General features: G+C 30.6%; 1 protein-coding gene across 1 annotated transcript in view; it reads right to left on the bottom strand.

Moving 5' to 3' along the window:
- Positions 1-923: 923 nt before the first annotated feature.
- Etnk1 (ethanolamine kinase 1) overlaps positions 924-25,744 on the bottom strand; it is a 64,731-nt gene continuing 39,910 nt past the window's right edge. The window contains exons 4-8 of the mRNA XM_076854199.1: positions 23,817-23,959; positions 12,911-12,994; positions 11,433-11,593; positions 7,004-7,077; positions 924-6,666 (exon numbers count right to left, since the gene is read on the bottom strand). Coding sequence (XP_076710314.1) covers positions 6,594-6,666; positions 7,004-7,077; positions 11,433-11,593; positions 12,911-12,994; positions 23,817-23,959 — 535 coding nt within the window. The 3' untranslated portion in view covers positions 924-6,593. The remainder of the gene's footprint in view (positions 6,667-7,003; positions 7,078-11,432; positions 11,594-12,910; positions 12,995-23,816; positions 23,960-25,744) is intronic.

The following is a 25,744-nucleotide window of genomic DNA, read 5'->3' as shown; positions in this document are numbered from 1 at the left end:
CAGTATCCATACTTTATAGGACTCTCCCAAGTCTAATCTCAGATAATTTAAAAATCAATATAGTAAAGATTATAACTCACTTTATAAAACAGAAATCTATGAGTCTACACTTGAAATACAGTCTCATGGATGATAGCTAGCTAGAAAGATAAATAACAGGAGATCAATTCCTTAGAGTAAAATGCTGATAAACATGGAACACAATACAGAACTGAAATTTTTTTGCAATTATCATAATTAAGATTATTTTGAGATGTTTGATAAGGGGCAAAGTAACTACATAATCTGGAAGTACCTTCCCCAGAGATCACCTATTAGTTGCAAGGAGGGAAACAGCTATACAGCAAAGACAGAAGATTTTAACCAGGCAATCAAAATTAAGATAACAACCAGCTCCTCACCTCAGATGTGAAATCCTAACAACCTTACCTTCACTTTAGTAGTATGTTGATCAGGGACATTTATCCTCAAGCTTCATTGGAAAATACCAGATAAACCAAAATTAGAAAGCATCCTATAGAAAATCTACATACACACTAATTATTAATTATTTTTGTTATAGAGAATTGATCCACCTGAAGGCAGAGAGCATATCTTACAAATCTTTCTCTATACCACCTCAATATCTGATTATATTTAACAACTTAGTGAACACTGAAGACACAAAATATAATGAGATGGTTAGAATAGCAAATTTGAAACTAAGTGAATAGAATTTTTCTTAATATTTCACACTCTCATTCCAAATTCCCAAAAGTAAACCTTTGCAAAATTTTTAACAGTATTATTGTAAAATCAGAATATGTGAAATATAATCACTCCAAATATACATTTAAATAATGAGAAGTCATTTATATTCAGATACTCTACAAAAAGAAAAAAATCTCAAAAATGAGTTGAATTAAAAAATTTATAAATACAACTGTAGTTAGAACCCAACTTTATTGTTACAACCAATTTTTATTTACAGAATATAAATCTCTTCAAAAAGATACATTCCTTCATTTAATCAATGGTAAAAAGCCTTATTAATATGGAAATAAAGGCTAAACATCACTTATATTTAAACAGAAAAACAAACTGCTTCATGAAAAGTTCATGAACATATAGCAAAAATGTATTTTTACTTAAGCAGTTACATGAATGAGGCGGTTTTAATTTTCTTCACTGGCAATGCCATTTTTTCCACAGAAGAATTTTACTTAAATTAACAGTAGTAAAAATGTAAAAATTAAATTTTAAACATGAATTATGCAACAAAAAAACAGGAAGTATCTCCATTACCAAACAGATTAACAAATTCTCAGACACTCAGATACTTTCTGAGGCATATCAAAACACCTACATCAAAAGTTGCATTCATTTGAGAGGTATCAATACATTTTCAGTGCTGAGACTATTTGTAGCACTTACAGTATATACAAAGCAGCATTATACTACTATAGTTCACATTTGATAAACACAAATTTAAGCTTTATGCCACAATTTCCCAATTCAACAAACAGCTAATACAATGACAATTACTCATTCCATTTTTTTTTTTTTTTTTCCTTGCACATGGGATAGCCACATCTTCTTCCTTAGATAACAGTATGTTTTAAAATTCAAATACTTTCTATCATGGAAACTTGACCTAACTGTACAAAGGCTCCTAAACACAGTAGAGTCAAAAGTTTCTTCTTTGTAAATTCCATAAACTTATAGTTATTTCAGTACAGTTAAATACAGAAAACTACTTCAGATTATTGGACAATAAAATTCAGTATGTCACTACCTGTATTTAAGTAGGAGCATACTACAACTAAAACCATATTAAGTAAACACTCTCATCTCCTCCACTGCTTTTTCAGGGGGCCTTTTCCAAGTCATAGGAGCTAGTTTACATGGATACCACTGGATTTCAATCTATCTCTGATAGTTTCTTATTAAGAGTTTTTTAAACTTAACTTTCGAAAGCCTATTCCAATCACCTAGGGGTTTTTTTTTTCCTTCTCTCTTCACTAACTAGATGAAATATAATATGTAATGATTCCAAATTTTATAAACATCCTGTGTTTCATTAAAAGGATTAATGGTATCTAAAATACCATTAGTGGGTAAGATATTAACCAAAAAAATGAGATTAAGAATATTTTAGAGAGCACTGTTTTCATAACTAGAAAAGTTATAGATTCATAATGAATACAGATATACTAATATTTTAACCCTGCTGATTTATAATGTCAGTAATACAGTAAGTGCATGCAGGAAAGAAAAAGAAAATTTCAGGAGAGAAGTCTACTAAAAAAAGTTTTGGATGATGCCTGAAACACAAAAGAATTTTATAGTGCTTATAAGCACCATCATTTTTTTTTCCCATCCAAATAGTTCAGATTTTCTTCCCATATCAAATTTTGTTCTGGAAATAAAAAATTTTCAGTCTAAAAACTGTTAAAAAAAATTCATTAGGTAATACATCTTATTAAATTTCAGATTTCAAGTATCAAAGCAATGTGAACCAAGTGTTTTCTTTTACAGCAACACTTTTTTTATAGACTGAGTACAAAATTGGGGAAATATTCATTTAAAATAATTGATACACTTTTCTGTTTAAGACATCAAACCCAAAAATTAACACTGTAATCACACATGTGATATGTAATAGAAAAAAAAAAGGTTTTATTTTTAAGAAATGAAAATAAAACAGAGTGCCTTAATATGTAACTAAATTTCCCAGTAAAAGGACATTCTGAAATCTAATGGACCAAAGAAAAAGCAAAGCTACTTTACCACATACTTTAATTCTTTTTCCTCTGTGCATAATAATTACTAGCATTTGCCTTCTGTGTACAGTAGTACAAGTTGATGCCAATAACAAAACTCTCCTAGCATAAAGCACTGTTTACTTTGTCTATCAACTGAATAACTGATTAATATTAAATGTTGAAGTCCTTACTACTTTGGAATGCAGTATAAAATGCTTCAAAATAATTTAAAGCAAAAAAAACAAATTGACAGTATTTTTATTTATATTATGAAGTAATGAACTAAAAAATGGTACTGAAGTCTTCTGTATAATGTAAAAAAGAAATATCTGAATAATTTTAAAAGTGGAGGTTTTTAACTTTTAATTGAGAGTGTTTGGGGGGACTTTTTTTTAAGTCTGGAAGTTTTAGTTAAAATACTTATGAAGTTAAAGTAAATATTTTTAGTAAAAAAATGGATATACTTGTCATTGAAAGATCACCTATGTCTTTTCTGTCTTTTACAATCCTACAATGAACAACTTTAGAGAAGTCACCTGAGAAATTTTTAAGTTGAACTAAGAGCAGTTATTTGCCATCTCTTTATGGGATTAAGATTCACACTAAACTTCAAAGGGTTTTTTTTTTGTAGAAAATATTAACAAAAATATTTCCACAAACAGGAAAAGGTAATACATCAGTATATAAGCATTAAACTATATTTTCAGTTTCCTTTAGTTTAGAATTGTGACTCAAAGAATGAAACTCTAATACTATAACAGTACATAAATTCACTGCTTCCAGGAAGCTAACCTTACAAAAATTGATGGCAAACTGAAAAATGAGAAAAGTCTTATTAGGCACTGAGAGGCTAAATAAATAATTACTGACATTAACCAAAGATGATAAAACCCTATTTCCAGTTCCTGTCACCTCACTGTACAGCCATAACTGTTGGCTATTTTCAGTCTAAAAGCAATGAACTAGATTCATTTTCTGAAAAAAAAAAAAAAAAAAAAAAAAGTCTACAAAAGGGAAGAGAATGCAAAACAATACACAATCTCATATGCAAGATACAATTCACACTTATTTACAAATTTTTATTTACACTGCTTTATACACATTCCAGGCAGACCTAGTTGATGAGTTTTGTGCTCATATTGATCTCATATGATCATGTCAACAGTATGATTTGCTACCACATCTCTTTGATTTCCAGAAAATGTTGGTAGCATGGGGTCAGGAGAGGAAAAAAAAAAAATCAAATATAATTGGTTAGGTAAGATCATACAAATATATAAGGGGAGATAAAAGAAGGGGGTGGAATTTTGCTTGTTAAAAGCATTGAGGCCACTATGGTCTATTGACTAACATTGAACATATATGAAAGCCACTTCTAACAACCATTTTCATATATACAAAATGAGCTTACTACCAATTGAGTGATTAGGTAAGGCATTCAAATTCCTTAGCTTAACATTAAAAGGCAACTGATATCTCAGCAAGCCACAAGACAAATTTTAAGAGGGATGATTTTAGAGTGCTGTTGAGATTTACTCTTCTTTAGAATCCCTTAAATGGCCAATATAAAGAGAAGCTATTTTGAACCCTATTGTTAATCTGCACCATGATCGCAAAACCTGTACAGGAAGCAGGAGCATCACAATACCCTCAATCTAGCCAGAATGAGGGCAACAGTTTAAGTATCTTAACTTGTTCCCAAGATCCACTGAATACTTCTTCCAGGACTAAAGCGACAGCCTTTATTCCTGGCTACATTCAATTCTATATGAATCTCTCTGAATCACTTAGTATCACAGCTAGCAGCTATGCACAGACTAACAACAAAGGCTCAGTGAATCTCTATTCAAAATAGTTTGAAGTAAGATTATGAAGTAAGGTAGAAAAATGATCTTCTTTCCTCCCATAGTACTATAAGATATATACTCTTGGACTTTAAAAGTCAAGAGAGCAAAAAATAAAGAGTAACATTACATATTCTTCATCATTCTATGCTAATGTTCAAACCACAGATGAAAATTCCACCAAAAGCAACTTTTTCTGAATTTACTTTAACATTATAAAAAGCTACTCATTATTTAATTGGTTCCATTCATTTAATCAACTAGGCAAAATTTTATTGATCTTACAGTAATATGGTTTATAAAAACAAAAGTGAACATTTATAACATTGGGGAGGTAGAAACCAAATTTTGGTCTAACACTGTTACGGATACAAACATTTTAAGAGTCTATTTATGTAACTAGAATGTACCATTTTAAATGGCCTGTAAGTGTTTCTACTTACTTTATTATCTTGAGATAATCCAAGTAATTTTAAAGCACTTGTCTGAGAATATAAGTCATTTGGAATAATACATCAGACTCCCCAGAAGATTTCTCAGAGGATAAATTTGTAGTTGCATATCTTACAAATCTTTGAATATGCAGATCCAGTAAGCCAACTTTGTACATGAGCACTTACGTGACGAAAGTGCAAAGCCTGTCAGACTAATTTTCTAAGTAAAGTTAACCATGACTGCTCAACTCCACAGAGCAGTCTTTAAAACTTGAAGCCTTCCTATCTATCCCAAAGATCTAACTTTCTTCCATAATATAACTGCCTCTCTCACCCCTAAACAAAATATATACTTAAACAAAAACAAGATACATAAAAACAACAGAAGCCCTCCTACCATAAGTATTTCTGCTAAATTCACATTTTGTTGCTTGTCAGATTTTAAGTATACAAGATCAATGTCCTCAATATTCCTTATTTAACTCATTCACTGCCTCAACATATTACTCTGAAATTAAATGTATCAAGTAATTATTTGCTATCACTCTAAAGACAGAACCAAAGTAAAACATGAAACAAAAAAAGGAATGAATCTGAATAGATTTTTTTAAAAAAAGAATCAATCTAAATCAATCTAAATTTTCTTCTTTATAAGAATGACAATTTTGTGTGTCTGTTTGAAAATTAACAAAACAAGCTATTATGTAATAAACTAAAACATATAGTATCTCAATTAAGTAAAACAAAATTTGGGATTAGAAACAATTTGATACCATGAAATTTTAAAAACTGAACTAGTAACTTCAATGTCCACATTTAGCACTTGAAAACATTACTAACTACAGATTTTGGTAACATTAAATCATTATTCTTATTCCAGGGTTATGTGGCAAATATCAAGAGACAAGAATTTAGTTCTAAGTTGTAGTTCCCCAAAAGGAAATGTTTTCCAATATTTAATTCAAAAAGATGTACCACCAACAGAGACATAAATGTATTTTTCCCTTCTAAGCAGATATTTTTATATGAATACCCTAAATTATCTATACCAATCAGTGACTGGTATTTCAAGGGTAAATGACTGGTATTTCAAGGGTAAATAATTCATTTTACTTAGAATCAAGATAAAAAAAAGTTACAATGAACAACCAGAAAATTTTTGTAAAATTAATCTTACTAAGATAAAACTTAAATTTCTCTGGAACATTTTCATTGTATACACTCAACAAACAAATGAATCAGATGAAAGAAGTCACAGATCATGTTAAATTCATAATAAATAATTCACATGTAACAGAGTAAATTATCACAGAAAGGCTTAAACTGACATCTTTATACCTTTTGCAGATTTAACAAATATCTAATCCACCACATACTGATAGCAGTAGGTATACATTGTGACATCACTCAAGTCTATTTAAAAAATAGATTGGTTGTTTTGAGGCATAATTTGTAAAGCAAGATAACCAAATTAAGTAACAGAATTTTAACAAATATTGGCTTTTTGGAATTTCTTAAGAAAACAATTCACAAGCATTGCTCAGCTACTTGAGAATAATTAAATCTCTTCTTTACTCAGGCACTTTCAATGCAGTAACCTCAGGCTTCATTTTAAAGTACTGGTTAAAACGAACAATTGCATACCTAATGAGAAAAGAGAATAAATGACAAAATCAGTCAAAGTTAAAAAACTTAACCCTCACCTCCCGTCTTAATTTCCATTCTTCTAAGCTGGATTTTTGTTAAGTTTTAAGAGTTTCAAAGGACATATTTTTAGTTTACTGCACCACCTACTGGACACTTCTAATACTGAGAGCACTTAACAGCTTCTACCAGATTTCTTTACAGACCAAATCATTAAATTCATGCAGCCTTTGTAATGACTAAAAATAATAACATAATAATATTCCCTATGAGTTCTAAATATTAATTCAAACAAAAGTAGAGACAAATACAATACATTTAATAAAACTGAACTTACCCAAGAAAATCAAACTCAATAGTAGAATATTTGGCTTGAATCAGAGCCCACAATCCCCAAAAGAAATGAGAAGCCTTAAAAGGGGAAAAGAAAAATCAAGAATTACATTAATGTGTTTCTTTCTAAAACTAATATAAAAATGTTAACTCCATTCTCTTCATCAATTACATGCATGGTTCTTTCCCCTTGCTTCCTTCCTCTCCCTCTTTCCCTCTCTCTTGCTGGGATTTAATCTAGAGTCTCCCCGGAACTATACCCTCCTCTGGCTCCAATTCTTACTTTCTTACTGCTCTTTTTATATTATTTAAAAAACAGAGAAAATACTGAACAGTACAGTTACTGGATAGATGCAGATCACTTATTTGTCTATAATAGAAGAGGTTACAATAAATTATAACCACATAAAAAATAAAGCCCAATTCCTATAACTTGCTTTGTATCAGCACTGTCAGATGTTGTCTAAATGTTTTTAATGGCTATTAACTCCTAACAGGCTTTCTTATAACACATTTTATTAAGAATCTTTCCTTCTTGACATAAAAACACAAACAAAAATGAAAATGCAAACCTCAGAAATAACAAATATATTTAAAATGTGAGACTGTTCTAGGAGCAACAAACATCTGAAAATAACTTTATTGACTCAAATCTGCACAACCAACATAACAAAAAGTAACAAACTTTATGGCAGCAAAAAATTATGTTCAGACTTAAAGAGAAATTACAGTGTAAATAGTAACTATATTTGAAATCCATCTTCAGTTAGACCTAATGGTACTTTAAAATTCTGGTAAGATTTTACTTCCTCAGACATAATAATTTATTGTAACTAGAAATACTCTAACAAAAACTCTTAAAGATAAGGTTTTTATTTCAGTTAAATTCACTATAGCAAAAGCAACAAAAGGCCTCAAAGAAAATATTACTTAATAGCTGTGAATCTTGTTATTTTAAAAAAAATCTGATTTGGTATGTGAAGCAACACAGTGTACCAGAAAGAATTATTTAATTTATAAGGTGTACAGGTGCAAGTCCTAGTTCTATTACTAATTCCCTTGGTAACCTTTAAGAAGTCACAAATTTTTAACGTCAGAACTATCATTTATAAGATGTTCATAATATCAGCCATTCAGTATTCCATACAGAATTATTTTAAAGATAAATGGAAAGAGTATCTGTTTTTAAAAAGTTTTCAAGCTAAAGTCCTCTATTTACTCTTGCCTTCCTCAAAAAATATCATTAACAGGATAACTTCCTACCACAAATACAAGTAGAAAAAGAATAAACAATGTAACAACTCCAAGTAGCTAAAGTCACACAAACATGAAATATAAAATTTTTTGAAAAGCTATGCTTTGAAGTGTGGCTTTGAGCAACCTAATTAACCATTCTTTGCCTTTGTATCCCCACCTGTAAAACACAGGTATAATAGTGTCTCTACCTGGCATGTAACAAACATTCAAGAGAATTTCAGCTATTGTTATTACACAAAATTAGAATGATAAAAATGATGAAGATTTTCAAAAATAAACTTCCAGTTTCTACCTAAGGAAGTATCTCAGATACTGAGAATTAAATAATTAGATGATATTCTTTTAAATATCTCAATCAGTGATTCTCAAACCCAGAGTCCCATAGGGATTGTCACAAATGAAATATATAAAGAAAATGAACAACAAATGACACATATAAAATATAAATTGAGCAACTAGTGCATGAACCCATAGAAGGCTTCTGAGGACCAAAACTAATTCCTTAATAATAATATGTTACTTACCTTTTTCACTACCTTAACATTTGCACTTAATATTCAACAGTAACAGTGGTGGTAAACAAGGAAAATAGATGATGGGTAAAATTGCTGGTATCATAATATAAGTGAAGACAATAGCAGCAAATAGTACTATTACAGGTCTCATTATCACCACACACAATAAAAATCTAATCTCACTCTTTAGTATAACCAATATGATATCCAATATGAAGCCACTGAAACCAGTAATTTCATCAAATCTCTACCTCAGAGTGTATGTTCTATTATTTTGTGGGGTGAAATAAAAAATATACAAGCATAGGCACTATATACCACAGTAAAATGATTGTTTCAGGAAAAGTACTTATGTATCTAAGCTAGGAGTTGAATTTGCACCTTTTTACCAGAACACCATTTTTACTTGGGGGGGGGGGGGGGAATGACAGATATTTTGTGTGTGTGTGTGTGTGTGTGTGTGTGTGTGTGTGTGTGTGTTTTGCTAGGGTTTGCATGCAAGGCAAGCACTCTACCAACTGAGCTACATTCCCAGCCCCATTTTCTTAAGTACAAAAAAAGAACTTGTCATTAAAAAGAAAATAAATGATAGTATTTGTTGCTAATGGAAAAACTTCAGCTTTCACCTTGAAATTAGAATTTGAGAAAAAACACATTTGATTCTGAAAACAGCTTCAAAACAGTACCATCAATTTTCCTGCTAACAGTATTTTTATCAATGTATGATTTTTTTGATATCATGAGATATCATAATTCAATGAATCCATATTTTCTAAGTAACTAATGATGTTAAAATTACAAAATCACATACTGGCAAAAGATTGTACAAATAAACCAATGAATTTTAAGGTCACATTTAAAAAAAAAAAAAGCAAATTGATATGCACATAGTTTACAAGTTGCTATTAATCTTAAAAGAAACTGTTGAGTCTTTATATAATATCAATAAACAACACATATAATTATCTGAAAAGGTAAAACACTCCTGTTTTCCATTTTACATAACGTGTGTAAAACTATTTTCTTCATGTACTTCAACTGCAATAATATATCACAACACAGAATGCAAAAACGTGAGAATCTAGCTGTCTTCTATCAATTGAGACAAGAAATTTACAAAAATGTAAAATAATGCTAACTCTTCTAACTAAAAAAACTTTGTTTTTGCTTTGGAAAAGTTACTTTTTATAAATGGTATTTATTTTAATGAGTTTTTACCTTTAACTTTTAATAAACACTTTGAATTTTGTTTTGAATTCTAATATGATAAATATGATAATTAGCTTACATAAAGAAAAGTTCATAGGGGTGTTCAAAATTTCTTTAAAGAGTAAAAAGGTTCTAAGACCAAAAAACTTGAGAATTACTAGTCTAAATCGAATTGGAGTATTTTTAAGTCATACAAAATTATCTGCAGGTGGTATCTAATCTCTTCTAGGTTTGTTCTATAGTGGAAAAGACTGAGAAATTAAGAGGTCATTCTAAGCCTAAAAATAACATCAACCTAGCACGTCTCACCATTTTAAGAATAGCAGGTAACTGTATTTCTCAAACACTTTTTATTTTTTATTCATATAGTGAGATACATCAATGATTCTTCACTAAAGAAGCACTATACATAAAACCTCAAAAAATCTAATGTTGATAGGCAGCATTTTTTATAGAGTGAAAATGCAAAATTTGTATGTAAGATTAGACTCTAAATGGATGAAAGGAGAGGCAGAAAACAGCACACATTAATATTTGAGCTCAATTCACAACAGCCAAACAATGGAACTAACGAAGGTGCGCCCTCTAACAGATGAATGGATAAAGAAAATGTGGTATATATACACAATAGAATATTAGTCAACCATAAAGAAGAATGACTTTATGACATTTGCCAGAACAATCATGCTAAGTGAAATAAGCTAATCCCCAAAAAACAAAGGTCCAATGTTCTGAACTCTGGTATGTGGATGCTAACACACAACAAGGGGTTGTTCAGTGGATTAGAAAAAGAGAAGGGAGAGTGCCACTGGGAGAGAGGATAGAAATAGGAAAAGACAGTAGAATGAATCAGATATAACTTTCCTATGTACATATATAAATAATACACCAGAGTGAATCTCCACATCTGAACAGCTACAAGATGGGATCCTAATTAGAATAGATATACTCTGGGTTGTATAAATATGTCAAAATTGACTAGTGTCATATATAACTAAAAAGAATTAAGTAAAAAGAAATAACTGCCTATGAATAAAAGGTCAAGAAGATAATATACCGGATTAAATCACAAAAACAACTGGTTCTTCCAATCTACTTTTATTGTGATAAGATTGATATGTGAGGATTAAATATATTGTGGAAAATCTCATCTCCCATAAATCTTCCTTCAATTAAAAGCTTTTTTATAACAAAGAAAAAGAATCCATTCCCTGAGCAAATAATTGCTGAGCACTTGTTATATTTCCAAGCACTGATCTATGGGCTGTAGATACAGCAGTGAAGGAAATGAAAAGTTTGTCCTCAAAAGAAGACAATTTGGGTAATGTAAACTGTAAACAGTCAAGTTTTTTCATTATGTTGAACAAAAATTCACAACACTGAAAATAAATTGTTTTATAAGATGATTATATTAAGAATCTTTCATTTATTGTTTATATTTAATAAACTTACCAATGCAAACTGATTGACTTGAATGAAGAGTATTTCTACCTCCTTTTCAGTAACTTCAGTCCCAAACCCTTTATATTCCTTGTAGGCTTCAAGGTAAGAACGCAGCCACTGGCCCTGTAGTTCTCTATCTGGATAGAGACTATAGTCTACTTCACTTACACCTTTAGGGAAAAAAATACACTGAAGTTATTTTAAAAACAGACACTTTCCCACATACCTTAATAATCATTACAATTAACATTTTTTTTCATAAAATGTTTTCATTTCTGTTTATAACACTAGACATTAAATACTTATTAAAATAATAAACACTTTCCTGAAATGCCTTCCCTTATCTTCAATTTGTATATCCAACTTCTACTTAACTTTCAAGTTTAACTCAATTATATTTTCCACAAAATTGTTCTAAGATCACTGTAATTTTCTTTCATATCCACAGCATGACTATATGTGTTACTAACAGGGTGATATCTCATTGTATGCAGTTGGTTTCCCCTCCTATAGGTACATATGAAAATATGTGTATATAGGTGAGGCTCTAGCATGTATACGATAAGCTTTGTGGAGAAAAATAACAAAACGTGTAAAAGAACTTTTTCACAACTTATTTCCCAGTCTGGAAACCAACAGTATATAAAAACACATGGATACACTAAAGTACACAAATACAATTCAATAATGAAATATTTCTACTACATGTAAACCATCTAAGGAAATTTCCTAATTCTTTACTTTCAGGTCATTTCATATTTCTAAATACAGTCATGAAATAAATTTTAAATTAAATCCATTACATTGAAAAAAAAAGTAAGCTTTTATATTTGATTACAGATTGAGTGTTCAAGAATACAAATGAACAATTCTTCAAACAGCCGTAACCAAGTTAAGAAAAGAAAATTCTTGAGCTTTTCAATTAAAAACATTTCAAAAGCCCAAGTTTACAATGTGTGTGTGTGTGTGTTTTGCTGCTAGGGATCAAAACCCAAGCCTCCCACATACTAGGCTAGCCTCCCACATATTCCCATATAGCTCAACCACTGAGCTATACTCTCAACCCCAGTAAGTCTTATAAATGATAAACAATACTAAATTCAAATCTCAGTTCTCAATAATCTGAATTATATATCCTAAATGTAAACAGGGAATACTATCTTACAGGAGAAATATTGGGGAGAAAAAAAATGAAATGAAATTTATGAAGCATCTTGTACCTTATAATATCACAACAGATACCACAATTATTATTTTCCTCCTGTACATTATTTTCTGATGGCAATTAAGGAAGAAAATCTGATAATCTCTTTCCTCCAATAACCAAGAAAAACAAAGAAAAAGGGTCAGCAAGAGGAAGAAAAATAGGTCAGCTCCTATTCCCAGCTGATCCACATTTATAAAAGCAAAAGAAAATTGTGAAACTACCATTTTAGAGGTAAATATGTTACTTCTTGGTTTTAAATTAGTTAAACCTTGGTTTTTACCTGCGAATTCATTGAAATGATTTCCAATATCATATGCCAGGTAGTTGTATCCAGAATATTCATAATCAATGAACTGTACATCACCTATATGAGACACAAAAATGAAGACATTAAGAAATCACATACAAGATCAGAAAATCCCTATGCTATTTGTAATTAAATAGCTTCCAATATTTTGTCTCATTGTATGTGCTTGGTTACTTGCACTTCTGAGACAATACAGGGTAAGGCTGTGAATTTTATGGCAATGAGCTTTACAAAATTCAAATTATGTCTCTTAATCAACAGCTTCTTGTGAACACAAATGTCCACTCTATTAAAGAAAAATGAAAATACATTCTCTAAATTCTAACAAAAACGATATATTTTTCACCACATGGGGGCATCAGTAACTAAACATTCAAGTTTAATCAGAAATAACTTAATAACCAATCCCATTTTAACAAAAACTTAATCTACATTTCAACAGTAAACTGGCAAGCTTATCTCCATATGAAAATCAAATACAAACTTTAAAAAGACCTGAATTCTATTAACTTTAACATTCGTTTTATAATATATAACACTTGATTAACTAATTTAACATCACTGATTTAATGAAGTTGACTGCTATCATACTCTCACATTTACCTAGAATTGCTATATGACTAAAGTCTTCATATCTGAGTAGCATTAAAGAGCAGCATTGCTCTTTTAAAAAGAGCAAAGATATAGTTTCTTTTAGACCCTTATATAAAATTTAAGAAATGTATAAGCTAAATTAAGATTCCTATTCTAAATTATCTTATACCTGTAAGTTATAGTTTTTCATTATAGTACTCCAAAGTTAATCCTGTTCTTCCTGTACAAGTGAAATACTCCTATTTAGGAGCTTTTAAATTTTGAATACTTATTATGAAGGGTTTGGTTCAATAAGATACAGTTTCTGTACAGATAAAAGGGGGAAAAAAAGAAAAAGGTTTTTAAAAGAAATTAATGTAAGTCACTGTCTACACCAGAGAGAGGTTTTTAAAAAAAATAATATAAGTCACTATCTACGCCAGGGATCACAAACTTGAAAGCTTAGAGGAGCTTGGAGTTAAAATGGACACATGAACAGAGATGGCTGTAAGAACAATTTCTAAGCTGCTTATATTGAGAAAATGTATAACAATTGCATAGTTATTCTCTCTTTTAAACTTTGAGAAGGTATAAAACAGATTCCTGAATTATAAGCACTGATATTTCCCAAATAAAAGTGTTTTTGAACTGTGCTGATATACTAACTTTATAAAGAAATATATTGATCATATTCAAACAGAAAAACAGAATTATATGACAAAAATAGAAAAAAGGCCAGAACAAATGTAAGATTTCACATAAAAACAAATGCCTTTTGTAAATATAACTGTATTTAACATAATTTTAAATTTGTATAAATAATGGGTCTGGCGAAGGTCACTCAGTAATAGAGTGCTTGCCTAATATGTATAAGGCCCTGGGTTCAATTCCCAGCATAACCAAAACAAAAAGCCAATTCTAGAATAATAAGGGAGAATGATCAAAGTATCTTCCAGTTATCAAAATTGAATATATACTGTTATAATAAACATAAGATTATAAAATGGTGGTGAGAATCATCACTGCAATTTAACTGCAAATATTATATTCTTGAATTCTCCAAATATTCCACAAAAGGTTTTAGTGTTAACTAAATCACTTCACTAAACTGCAGAAGGGGAAATCAAAACTTGTTTTAAAATTTATTTTCTAGGAATCATGAATAAGAAGGTGAAAACCACCACCATGATAAAAATACTCGCAGCAATGTAAATAAATAAATAGAGCCATGAAAAATTCTCATTTCTAAAAATAACACAGGAAAAAAGATGAATAGAAATAAGCCAAAACAAAATGTTTTAGCTGCTTTTATTACGGGTGATAGACAAGTGACTTTTTTTCCTTTTATTTTTAAATTCTTTATAATAAACTTTACTTTTTAAAGGGAAGTGTTATTTTTAAAAATAGTAAGATGAATTTTCTAAACAAAAGTATAAATAAATAAGAGCCTAAATACAATGATTCAAGAGATAACCAACCATAAACCTTCAAAGAAAGTCAGGATACAAGATTTACAAAGTTGCGCAACTGAGCCAACAGTTTTCATATGTAATTTTTTAAACTGCAGCTGTTGATTGCTTTAGCTCTTTAAACACTAATTCTTGTAGAGCTCATATCAACTGTTACATGCCAATAAAAATACACAGCCCAGTCCTGCCACTTACTTTTGCCACATAAATAAAAGCTTCAATTTCAATTTTCAAAATTATATTTAGAATTTGGCGAATACAATTAAAATGGCAGGTAAAAACATGCCTGCTTGTAAAGTAAATACAAATTAATTAAAACATAGATCACTTTAACAAAAGTTAAATTCTGTTTCAGTATGAAAATTTTAGCAATGACTTTTTGTAGTAGCATTAATTCATTAACACTAGCCTTTATTTTTAAACGCTATGTTGAGTTTATAAATAATGAAATTTAAAAAATAAGAAAATGAAGCTAACAAGATACAGATGAGGCTGTTACCAGGCTCCGTGCATGTGAACAAGTGATGCGATAAACCTCCAGTCAGTGCGTTTAAGAAGCACGGGGTGCGCCGCCACATGGCAGCAACAATGGCATACCTAATCTGTAGCAGATGAAGAAAATTTGGCAAACTCACATTTTACAAGACACAAAGCTTAAAAGGAAAGAAATTAAAAAAAAAATCTGCATTAACTATTCTTTTTCAAGTTATTACAAACAAAGTGGAACTCAACCTTAAATTTAATCTTCTGCAACAAAGTAAAATTAGAGGCCTACTGCCTTATTTAGGGTGCCAGAAAAATCAAATTACAGAATTGGAAAATGCTGTCTTATCAACAGAAAACATTTGGGTTTTTTTCTTCTTATAAATTTAGCGTTTGATTTCCACAATTTCCCATTATATAAAGGTACATTCATATCACTATTTATAATTAACTAACTTACATGGTGATTTTAATTCCTAAGACATGAATTTTTAATTGAAGCTCCAAGGGTTAAAAAGACAATGAGATTACTCCCTAAACTTTCATAAAAAATTTTATGTGGATGTGTACTTCCTAAGGGGGGCAGGAATTCTCAATTTTCCAGATTCTCAAGGGATCTTTGACCTCTAAAAATGTAAAGAACCACTAGTTTAAGGCCTAGCACTAGTTTTTATTTACCTTTTGCAATTAGCACAATGACAAACACATAATGGGTAAAGCATGTTATTTACAGATAAATCTATAATTTGAATTTGCAAAAGTTACATTTTGTCTTTTAATACTGTAATCTTGCACATCTTCACTACAATAGTATATTCCATACACTGGGCTAAACTATCCAAATCTTAGTATATTAAAAATAGTCTTTCAATTTTCTAAGTACTTTAAAGCCAAAAGAATAACTAATTCCCTAGAGCTACATAATTACCACAAGACACATTTGTCTGGATTGCTCTATCTTACTGTTAAAAATTTAAGTGAATAAAAATGAAAGATAAAACTGTCAATAAGGAAACTGAAAATCCTTTCAAATGACTACTTGTTCTGCTCTCTTAGGCAGGAGGAAGGAGAACAGTAACCTGTCAGACCAATGTTAACAAAATGTTTTTTCTCTCATGCAGAAAAAGACAGGGAGTATTTTGGTCTGGGAAATTTTCCCTTCATCCCTCATGCTGGTATCCAATAAGTACTCTGTATACGCCTTCAACACAGCACTCATCATTTTAAATGTTAAGCATCTCTTCAGTGATGAGACTCCTTCACTACATGATACGAACTCCTGGAGGGACAATAAGGTCCCTTTCATTTTTCACCAAGTGATCCACAGAATAATTCCCAGCATACAGGAGTAATCAAATGCTAGTGGAATAAATGGATGTTTTGCACAGAATGCTGACACATAATAAGAACACGTTTCAGATGGGGCAGGCAAAAAAAATAATCACAAAAACGGGGGAAAGTGTGGTATTTCTAGTATTTTTTTTGTAAGTATATGACTGAAGACAGTGGGCCTTAATGCATAAGTTTAAAACAACCAAAAACAAAAAAAGTTTTTAAATCAATTTACACTTATTATTTGACTTAGGGATATTTTACTTTCTGTTAACTAGTAGTCCAGGGGGGGGAAAAAAAAAAACACAGGTTTAAGATTATCCTTCATTATTGTGTGAGGAACCTTCTCAAATTATAGAAATATTAGGTGTCTGAGTCACAGGGGTGTACATATTTTTCAAAGTTCATTGAATAATATGCTCAAGATTTTCCTTTTCTTAAGGTCCAGGATCTCACCACAATGCCTAGGCTGGCATCAACTCCAAGGCTCAAGTCAAAAAATTCTCTTGCCTCAGGCTTCCAAGTGGCTGGAACTACTGGCATGCACTATCATGTCAAGCTTTGTAAGATTAAGTTTTAAATATTACAATATATGGAAATATTGAGCTTTAATTAATGTTATGCATGCTGACATGCTTAGGCATGAAAATCACTGATGTCTATGACACGTTGAAATATATATTTTAAAAAATAAAGCTGCGCATAGTGGCATATGCCTATAATCCCAGGGACTCCAAAAGCTGAGATAGGAGGAACACAAATTCAAGGTCAATCTGGACAACTTAGTGAGCTCCTGTCTCAAAAGAAAAAAATAAAAAGAGCTGTGGATATAGCTCAATGGTACATCACCCCTGGGTTAAAGCTTCAGTACTGCAAAATAAATTAATTAATTAAAATGTATAAATAAGATGAACTTAAGCACGAATAGATGAAATAATATGATAAAGTACAAACTTGTCAACAAATTTTAGAATATAGGTGGCAGGTACAGGGGTGAGCACTGTACAATGTTTTTAACTTTCCTTGTATTTGAAAATTTTCACAAAATGTTTAAGAAAAAAATAGATACGTATGTGCACATTGTAGTTGAACACAATATCTTTATTATTAATACTTATTATTATGTGGTGCTGAGAATTGAACCCAGGGCCTCACATGTGCTAGGCAAGTGCTCTACCGCTGAGCCACAACCCCAGCCCTGTATGTTCATTTCTTAGAAATACATGTATGTATTTGTCTTTGTAGACATTTGTATCAAATACTGTATGCATGTATTTTATTCTGAGTGAGGACGGTTACCTATGTCTAAGAATAAATTTGTTTTATACACAAATATATACATGATTATGTACAGATTTCTACTTGTTCCATCTATTAATATATTTATATTTTCCTATAACATGAAAATATTTCTCTAACAAGTCTAGCTTTGCTGAGGGGGCCAAACAGGTTCTCAGGCTAGTATGATCCTCAGAAACATCTGCAAACCTTGTACCAGGGCTGATTTGTGTTTACCTAAACTTTAAAATAAAACAAAAGGAAAAATTTCGTATAAATCAATTAAACAACAATAACAATAGATGAGATTTAGAGCCAATAAAATGACTAAGAATGGCAATAGCCATTTACTATTTAATTTTGTAAAATTCTAAACAAAATCCTGGTTTACTCTATAATTCCAAGAAAAAACTTTGCTTCTCTTTTACCTATTTGTATTTCTTTAAAGAGCAATAAATCAGCTTCTTCTTAGTTTGCTGACAGAGAAAACAGTGATTGCCATTACTAAAACTTAAGTTTAATATCAGATAATTATATGAGCTTTCTGAAGAAATGAGAAAAGGGAGAAATATAAAATAGCCACCAAAAGTCAAACAAAAAAAACTGTCTAACAAAGAGCATCAATGCATGAGAAAGCAATCCAAAGGCTTCAGTAATTATGTATGACAAGTCAATAGTTAAAAGATTCACTGAAATTAAAATATTCAATTTGAAGATGACAGTCAACAATAAGCAATATTCCAATTTGTTCACTTAGCATAAAGTCTATTAAAACAATAATTGAGTAATTTAAAAAGTGACTGTCCAGTCTTATTTTACTGCACTGTGACAAGAACCACTGCTTTTTGTTTTCTTATTTATTTCAAATTCTGTCATAATCATTAAGTGTTCTTTTCCTATCTTTTTGGGCAAGGAATGGGCCACTGTTTATCAACCACCTAATTCCTAGCACTGACTTTTCAAAAATCTTGAGAGCTATCATCCATTTTAGAAATTAAGCTTAGTCTTCTCGAATATTCCTCAATCCTATCAGCTGACATGGTAAGAACAAACAGAGGCATCATTTCCTATAACATTTGCAGGTGAAAAGGTCAAACTGCATGATGCTTACAGTCTTTGAATGCACTGTGTAAGAATGTTACCTATACACTTTTAAATTTTAAATTAATCATCCTAATTATAGTTAAGAAAGAACAGAAATAGGGATGGAGCTATAGCTCAGTGGCAGAGCGACTTGCCTGGTATGTGTGAGGCACTGGGTTCAATTCTTAGCACCACAAATAAGCAAATAAAATGAAGACATTCTGTCCATCTACAACTACAAAAATTTTTTTAAAGCATAGGAACATATATACTCCCATCTACACACTTTTTAAAATTTTTAAATTAATCACCCTAGTTACAGTTAAGATAGAAAAAACTGCACAAAGATAAAACAAGTTATCATCTCACACCTATAAGCCATAAATCTACTAATCATAGTGAGTTTCACTTTGTCATAACCAGACACATTTTATAAAATGCATACTGTATAGATAATATACAAGTTGGCACATTGTTTATGTATATAGTGCCTATGACTATGATCATGCTATAACATAGAGTTGAATATATTTAATGAAGACCACAGTATGATTACAAAGCCTGAAAGACATATTAACTCCTTAAGGGAAAAAATCGCAACTGAGAGCTGCTAAGTGCTTGGTCTGTCTTATGTATTTTATGTGCATTAAATCTAAAATTTTATCAGTAACCATCTTAAGTCACATTATCTCTAAATTAAAAATCAAGCAAACACAAGTTCTATACTATCAATAGTAAAAGAACTGCCTGGGAAGCTGTTAAACATGCAGATTTTTAAGCCTACCTATAGAAGCTCTTGTTCAGTTTGCCTTGGATGGGACCCAGAAATCTGCACTTTTGCCAAATACCCCAGGAGATTCTGAAGTAAATAGTCAAAAATCAAATCTAAATACTTCTAAAAGGATAAAACAATTGGTCTATATACCATTTACTTCAAGTGACTGAAATATTCTTTTTCCAAAATCTATAACTTTTCTTGGTTGTAACTAAGCTTGAATACATCGTTTACTGGCGATTTTCCTAGTTGAAACAGAAAATCTGAACTATTATGGTTTAAAAATACATACAGAGGGGCTGGGGTTGTGGCTCAGTGGTAGAGCATTCGCCTAGCATTCCTGAGGCTCTGGGTTCGATTCTCAGTAACATATAAAAAAAATAAAATAAAATAAAAATATTATGTCCACCTAAAATTAAAAAATAAATATTAAAAAAAAAATACACACAGAGCCAGGCATGGTTGCCCATGCACTGAGGAGACTAAGGCAAGAGGATCACAAGCTCCAGGCTATCCTCAGCAACTCAGGGAGACCCTATCTCAGAATAAAAAAGAACTGAGAGTATATAGGTCAGTGGTAGAGCACACTTGGGTTCAATTCACAGTACTGTAAAAATAAAAATAAAAAATACACACAATTAGAGGTAAAGATATAGATATAGGAGACACAGACTTTCAAGATGGTCCTGTAAAAATTTTTTAAGTCTGTCTAAAATTTGCACTTCTGAGAGAAATTGTCTCAAACATTTTATGGAGAAATACTGAACTTGATGCCATCTAAGGAGAGCCCCTTGGCTTTCATCTTTTGTGTTTTGGGAGAGAACAATGTTGCAGAGGCTCAAACTCAGGGCCTTAGCCATCTAGGCAAGTGCTCTACCACTGAGCTCTCATCCATTACTTTTTTATCTATTTGAATCTCACAAGGTAGGTAATAAAATAGTAAGGCCTTCAGGTCAAATCACACGAATGAGGTAAAGAGAACAACAAATCAAACATGTCTGTGAATCTAATATACAATTTAATTAAGAATTCTACGTCGAAATTATCTCAATCTCAAAAGATTCAAGTTGGCTCCTTAGGTAACCAGTTAAAAAGGTAAATAACTTTGCAGTCCACATCTGTAGGTTTCTTTTTTTTTTTTTTTAAGTTGTTGATGGACCTTTATTTCTTTGTATATGGTGCTGAGAATCAAACCCAGTACCTCATGCATGCTAGGCAAGCACGCTACCACTGAGCCACAACCCCAGCCCCACCACATCTGCAGTTTTAATAAACCTTTCTGAGACTGTTGTCATAACTAAATTATCTATGCTACAATCACTTATGTGAATTAAACTTACTTAATTGTACATTAAGTTTAGTTAATTTATAGAATATGAGGCATGGTATCTTCTACTTACAACTAAAGACTCAAATAAATAATATGGTTATATTACCTCAAAATCATCAGCTCCTAATTTGAAATCTATTATTAAAGACTTGAATAAAATTCTTACCATACTTTCTTGATATTTTAACTGAGCATTCAAATTATATTTTCTTTCTCAAAATCCATGTCCCATTGTCCTATTCATAGGACAGCTATGAAAACTTAAATTGAGCAATTTTGTAAGGGTCCTATAAGATTCTGTAGAAGTTTTTTAATGTCCTGTATATAAGATGATGGGACATAGAGTATGCTTATATATCAATTAATTATATATGAACTGACTGTATTTTTCAAATGGATGCCAACGAGGTCCAAATTAGCTTCCAAACAACATTATAAAACTGACTGCTAATGGGGGGAAAAATACCACCTTTCCAAAACTAGCACACAAACATAACCACAAAGAAGAAATAAATGGTACAACATGGACTTCTGAAAAAGGATGAGCTCTAATAATATGAATCAAAATAGTTACATTTGTGGAGCTGTAAAATTTATACTGTGTAGCAGAGAAAAATCAAGACACAAAATGATGATTCACTTAACTCTTTGTTTTTTAAAAAAAAATAAAAGACAAACTTGATCTCTTAAAAAACCAATTGAAGCATGAAGATTTTATTTGAAAATACAGGAATTTTCCATGTAACTGAATAGTTTAGATATAGGCAACTGTTAAAATTAAAATACCTAAGGCAAAGTAATCTGATTTTTTTGGTCCCTTATTTTTTGTTTCATAAACAAGATTGTTCTATGAAATGAATATGCAAAAGAAACTCATAAAAACAAAAATATGAAAGGTGAAAATTATATTCCAAAGGAAATAATAGATCGTCTTTGATTAACTTGCAGTTAAAAATAAAGCTGAGTGTCCACTTCAAATGTAAGATGAGTCCCTCACTTGAAATTCTGTTATAAGGTGTTATTAGGTCTTGAACTGAACTTAAAAGCTAATACATTGCTTTAATGCATAACTAATGCTTTTTTCTCACAAACGGCATTGAGATTTGGTTACTAATAAATAATGTAATACATATATACTATGATAATCATATGTAATAATACAATAAGTCATTAACGGACACTGTCACGTACTCAATGTTTTAGCATGTACTGAAGTTTAAAATAAAAAAGGATACCACATAAAAATTTTAAGATGCTTCAAGATAAAGATGTAGGCTCATTATGTTTTCAAAAGACATACTCTATAATCCATGATATCAAACATTGGGCTGGAGTTGTAGCTCAGTGGTTGAGTGCTTGCCTCACATGCGTGAGGCACTGAGTTCGATCCTCAGCATCACATTAAAAAAAATATATTGTGTCCATCTACAACTAAAAAAATTTTTTTAAACATAACAAGCATAATATAAACACGTTCTTTAAAATATGTGCTTACATCTACCATCTTTGACAGTGTTGCTTTGGTTGGTTTTCACATTGAAGCCATCTATTAATATTAATAACCCTTATATTACAATAGTCTAAACTTATAATATGATAAGAAGGGTCATAGTAGTAATTCAACATGATTTTGACCATGTTAATGAGAATTCTTTGGCTTTAGTATATTCACAACAGCACACTTTGGATTAAAAATATGGTCTTCCATCTAAAATATCTTTAAAAACCAGTTTCCTATGAAAAGCAATAGCTTCATAGTTTCAATATACTTTTAATTAATATTAATTCTTTAACCAAAATTGTATTTTTAACTTTCAATTTAGTGTTTGAAGGGCATCTATTATTTAGCAACCAAACCTCAATCCACTTTACCCAATGATATAATACAATCAAATGTTTCTTAGATATGAAAACAGAGAAAATTCGAACACAGCAAGATATGAACACTCACAAAAAACATTCCACCAAAAAGTATCAATTTCTAACTCAAAAAATGTTAAAAGCTATTACCAAAGCTTCTTGATTATTATTTTAGTAGATATAAATTTGGGCAAATTCAAATAACATTTTCTCCCTCGCTGGCTCTCTCCTTAGCATCAAAATGTCTAACAAATCAGCATAAGAAACAGGTAGTAGAAAACCTACAGACACACTTGTTTCTAATACTGCTGTCTTTAACAATACTATGGGAAATTTTCTGTAAATATGAAAACAAAGCAGTACAATGTCAATTTGTTGATTTTCTACAACCCTCATTACAAGCAGGTATAATTTAAAATCATAAAACCTCAAACAGGTTTCAGAATTATGTGTGAAAACAGTATTTAATTATTATACACATAAAAATCCAACAGGAACCATAAACTGTTTCTTACCAACCAATTTTTAAAAATATTTTACCATGACTTTATAACCTAAAGAAATTCTTTACAGGCTTTGTGAATGTTTTTAATCCTTACATTTGAATTGCATTTATTGTTATTAATACAAAGATCAAAGAACAATTAAGAACATAGAAGCAGTCAATTTTACTTACTGCTAATATCAAATACCTACCTTGTTTCTCATTGTAGATTATATTCTTACACAATAGGTCATTATGGCAAAGCACAACAGGAGAGCCCAGGTTGGAAAGAATTTCCTTCATCCAAGTCATCTCTTCCTTAAGAATCTGAGAGCTTGGGATATCACTTAGGAACCTTTTAGTTTTAAAAGAAGAGTTATACCTTGTTTATCTTAATGACATTTTTTTCAAGTTTAAAGATTAATATCTATTTTAAGTAAGTTATTTCCCATTTAATTAGACACTCTCTTGAATTAATAGATCAATGTATTCCAAAAGCTGAAATACAGAAGACCTTTATAATAAACTAAATATGCATAAAAAGAAACAAAGCCAAAGTTAAAATGTAGGGCAGAGTTGGGCGAGGTAACACACACCTGTAATCCCAGCTACTTGGGAGGCTGAGGCAGGAGGATCACAAGTTCCAGGCCAGCCTCAGCAACTTAACAAGACCCTGCCTCAAAATAAAAAAATAAAATAAAATAAAATAAAAAAGGCTGGGGATGTTGTTCAGAGCACCCTTAGGTTCTATCCCTAGTACCACAAAAAAAAAAAAAAGAAAAAAAACAGTTGGGCAGAAAAATAAGATTTATAATTACAAAATTGGAGGAAAGAGTAACATAAATAGCTAACTGTTAACATTTACTGAATATTATATTATTCTAAATATTCTGCATTTATCTCCATTTTATGAATAAAAAAATACAACAAAGAATTTAATAAAAAGTTTTAAGAATATTATTTAAAGTTATAAAAACTATTTAAAAATTAAAAATATCTACTTTAAGTTATGAAGAGTGAATGCAATATAAAGCAGCTAAAGTTCCAGAAAAATCGATTATTGTCTACCATTAATAATTCAGGAAATATAAGTACATTCATATTATATAATTATGTGAACAACAAACTCATGAGAAAATGTCTTAAAATTGAGAGAGTAGAATGGGCAGGGCAGCATGAGGAGAGAAACTAGAAACTGTGGCTTTTCATTCTATACTCTTCGATACTAATTATTATGCTACATTTGTATTAATTTGATAAAAATGAAATGACAAAAATGAGCTACTAAATTCCTCAACAGTATCATCAGGTGATGACTGCTGTTGATTTACTCTTTTCCTTCTTAATATTTGTCAAGTTCTCTTGATTCTTTCTCTATAATCTCTCAAATTATTCCTTAGTTTTCCATTTTACAATATAACTTTTTTACATTACTGAACTGTATGTATTTTCCTCACTACTGCACTGTTCTCTATAAATAACTTCTAAAAGTAATTCTTATAAGTTCCTTTCAAAATGGAATAACTATTCCAGAATTTAAAAAAAAAAAAAAAAAGTACGGAGTTGAATGGAAATAATAGGGTTCAAAGGATTATAAAGATTATCAACAAGCTGATTATAATCATTCACAAACAAAAGGGAATTTTAATTGTTTTTGTTCTAGTTGTGTATTTTCTATTGAAGCAGAGTGCTTTCTCTCTCTTATTTACCATGGTACACTACTTGCTTTTCCAAAGTTTCACTAACCATATAGATTTTAAAGTGTACCTTAGAGAGTCTAGGAAATATAAGCTCAAAACCAACCTGAAGGGCTAGGTATATAGCGCAGAGTCACAGAGCTCACCTAGGATTCCATCCTATTCTCAGTACCACATGCAAAAAAAAAGACCTAAATAATCCCCTTTGAATAATAATAATAGTTTTAATTTGGCACTTATGAAGCCAGGCATTGTTTTAATTAAGCACTTTATCTAAAACTATTCTTATTTCCATTTTATAAAAGAGGAAATGAGTTAAGATAATTTACCCAATGTTACACAGCAGAAATGCCTACTGGCAGAACTAGGATATGATCTCAAGCTGGATCCAAGTCTTAGGCTTTTAATCTACATAATACTGTACTCTTTCAACTCTGCATTAT

Source organism: Callospermophilus lateralis, chromosome 4 (assembly GCF_048772815.1).
Source record: "Callospermophilus lateralis isolate mCalLat2 chromosome 4, mCalLat2.hap1, whole genome shotgun sequence".
Classification (NCBI taxonomy): Eukaryota; Metazoa; Chordata; class Mammalia; order Rodentia; family Sciuridae; genus Callospermophilus; species Callospermophilus lateralis.
This window is presented reverse-complemented; position numbering and strand designations above follow the sequence as displayed.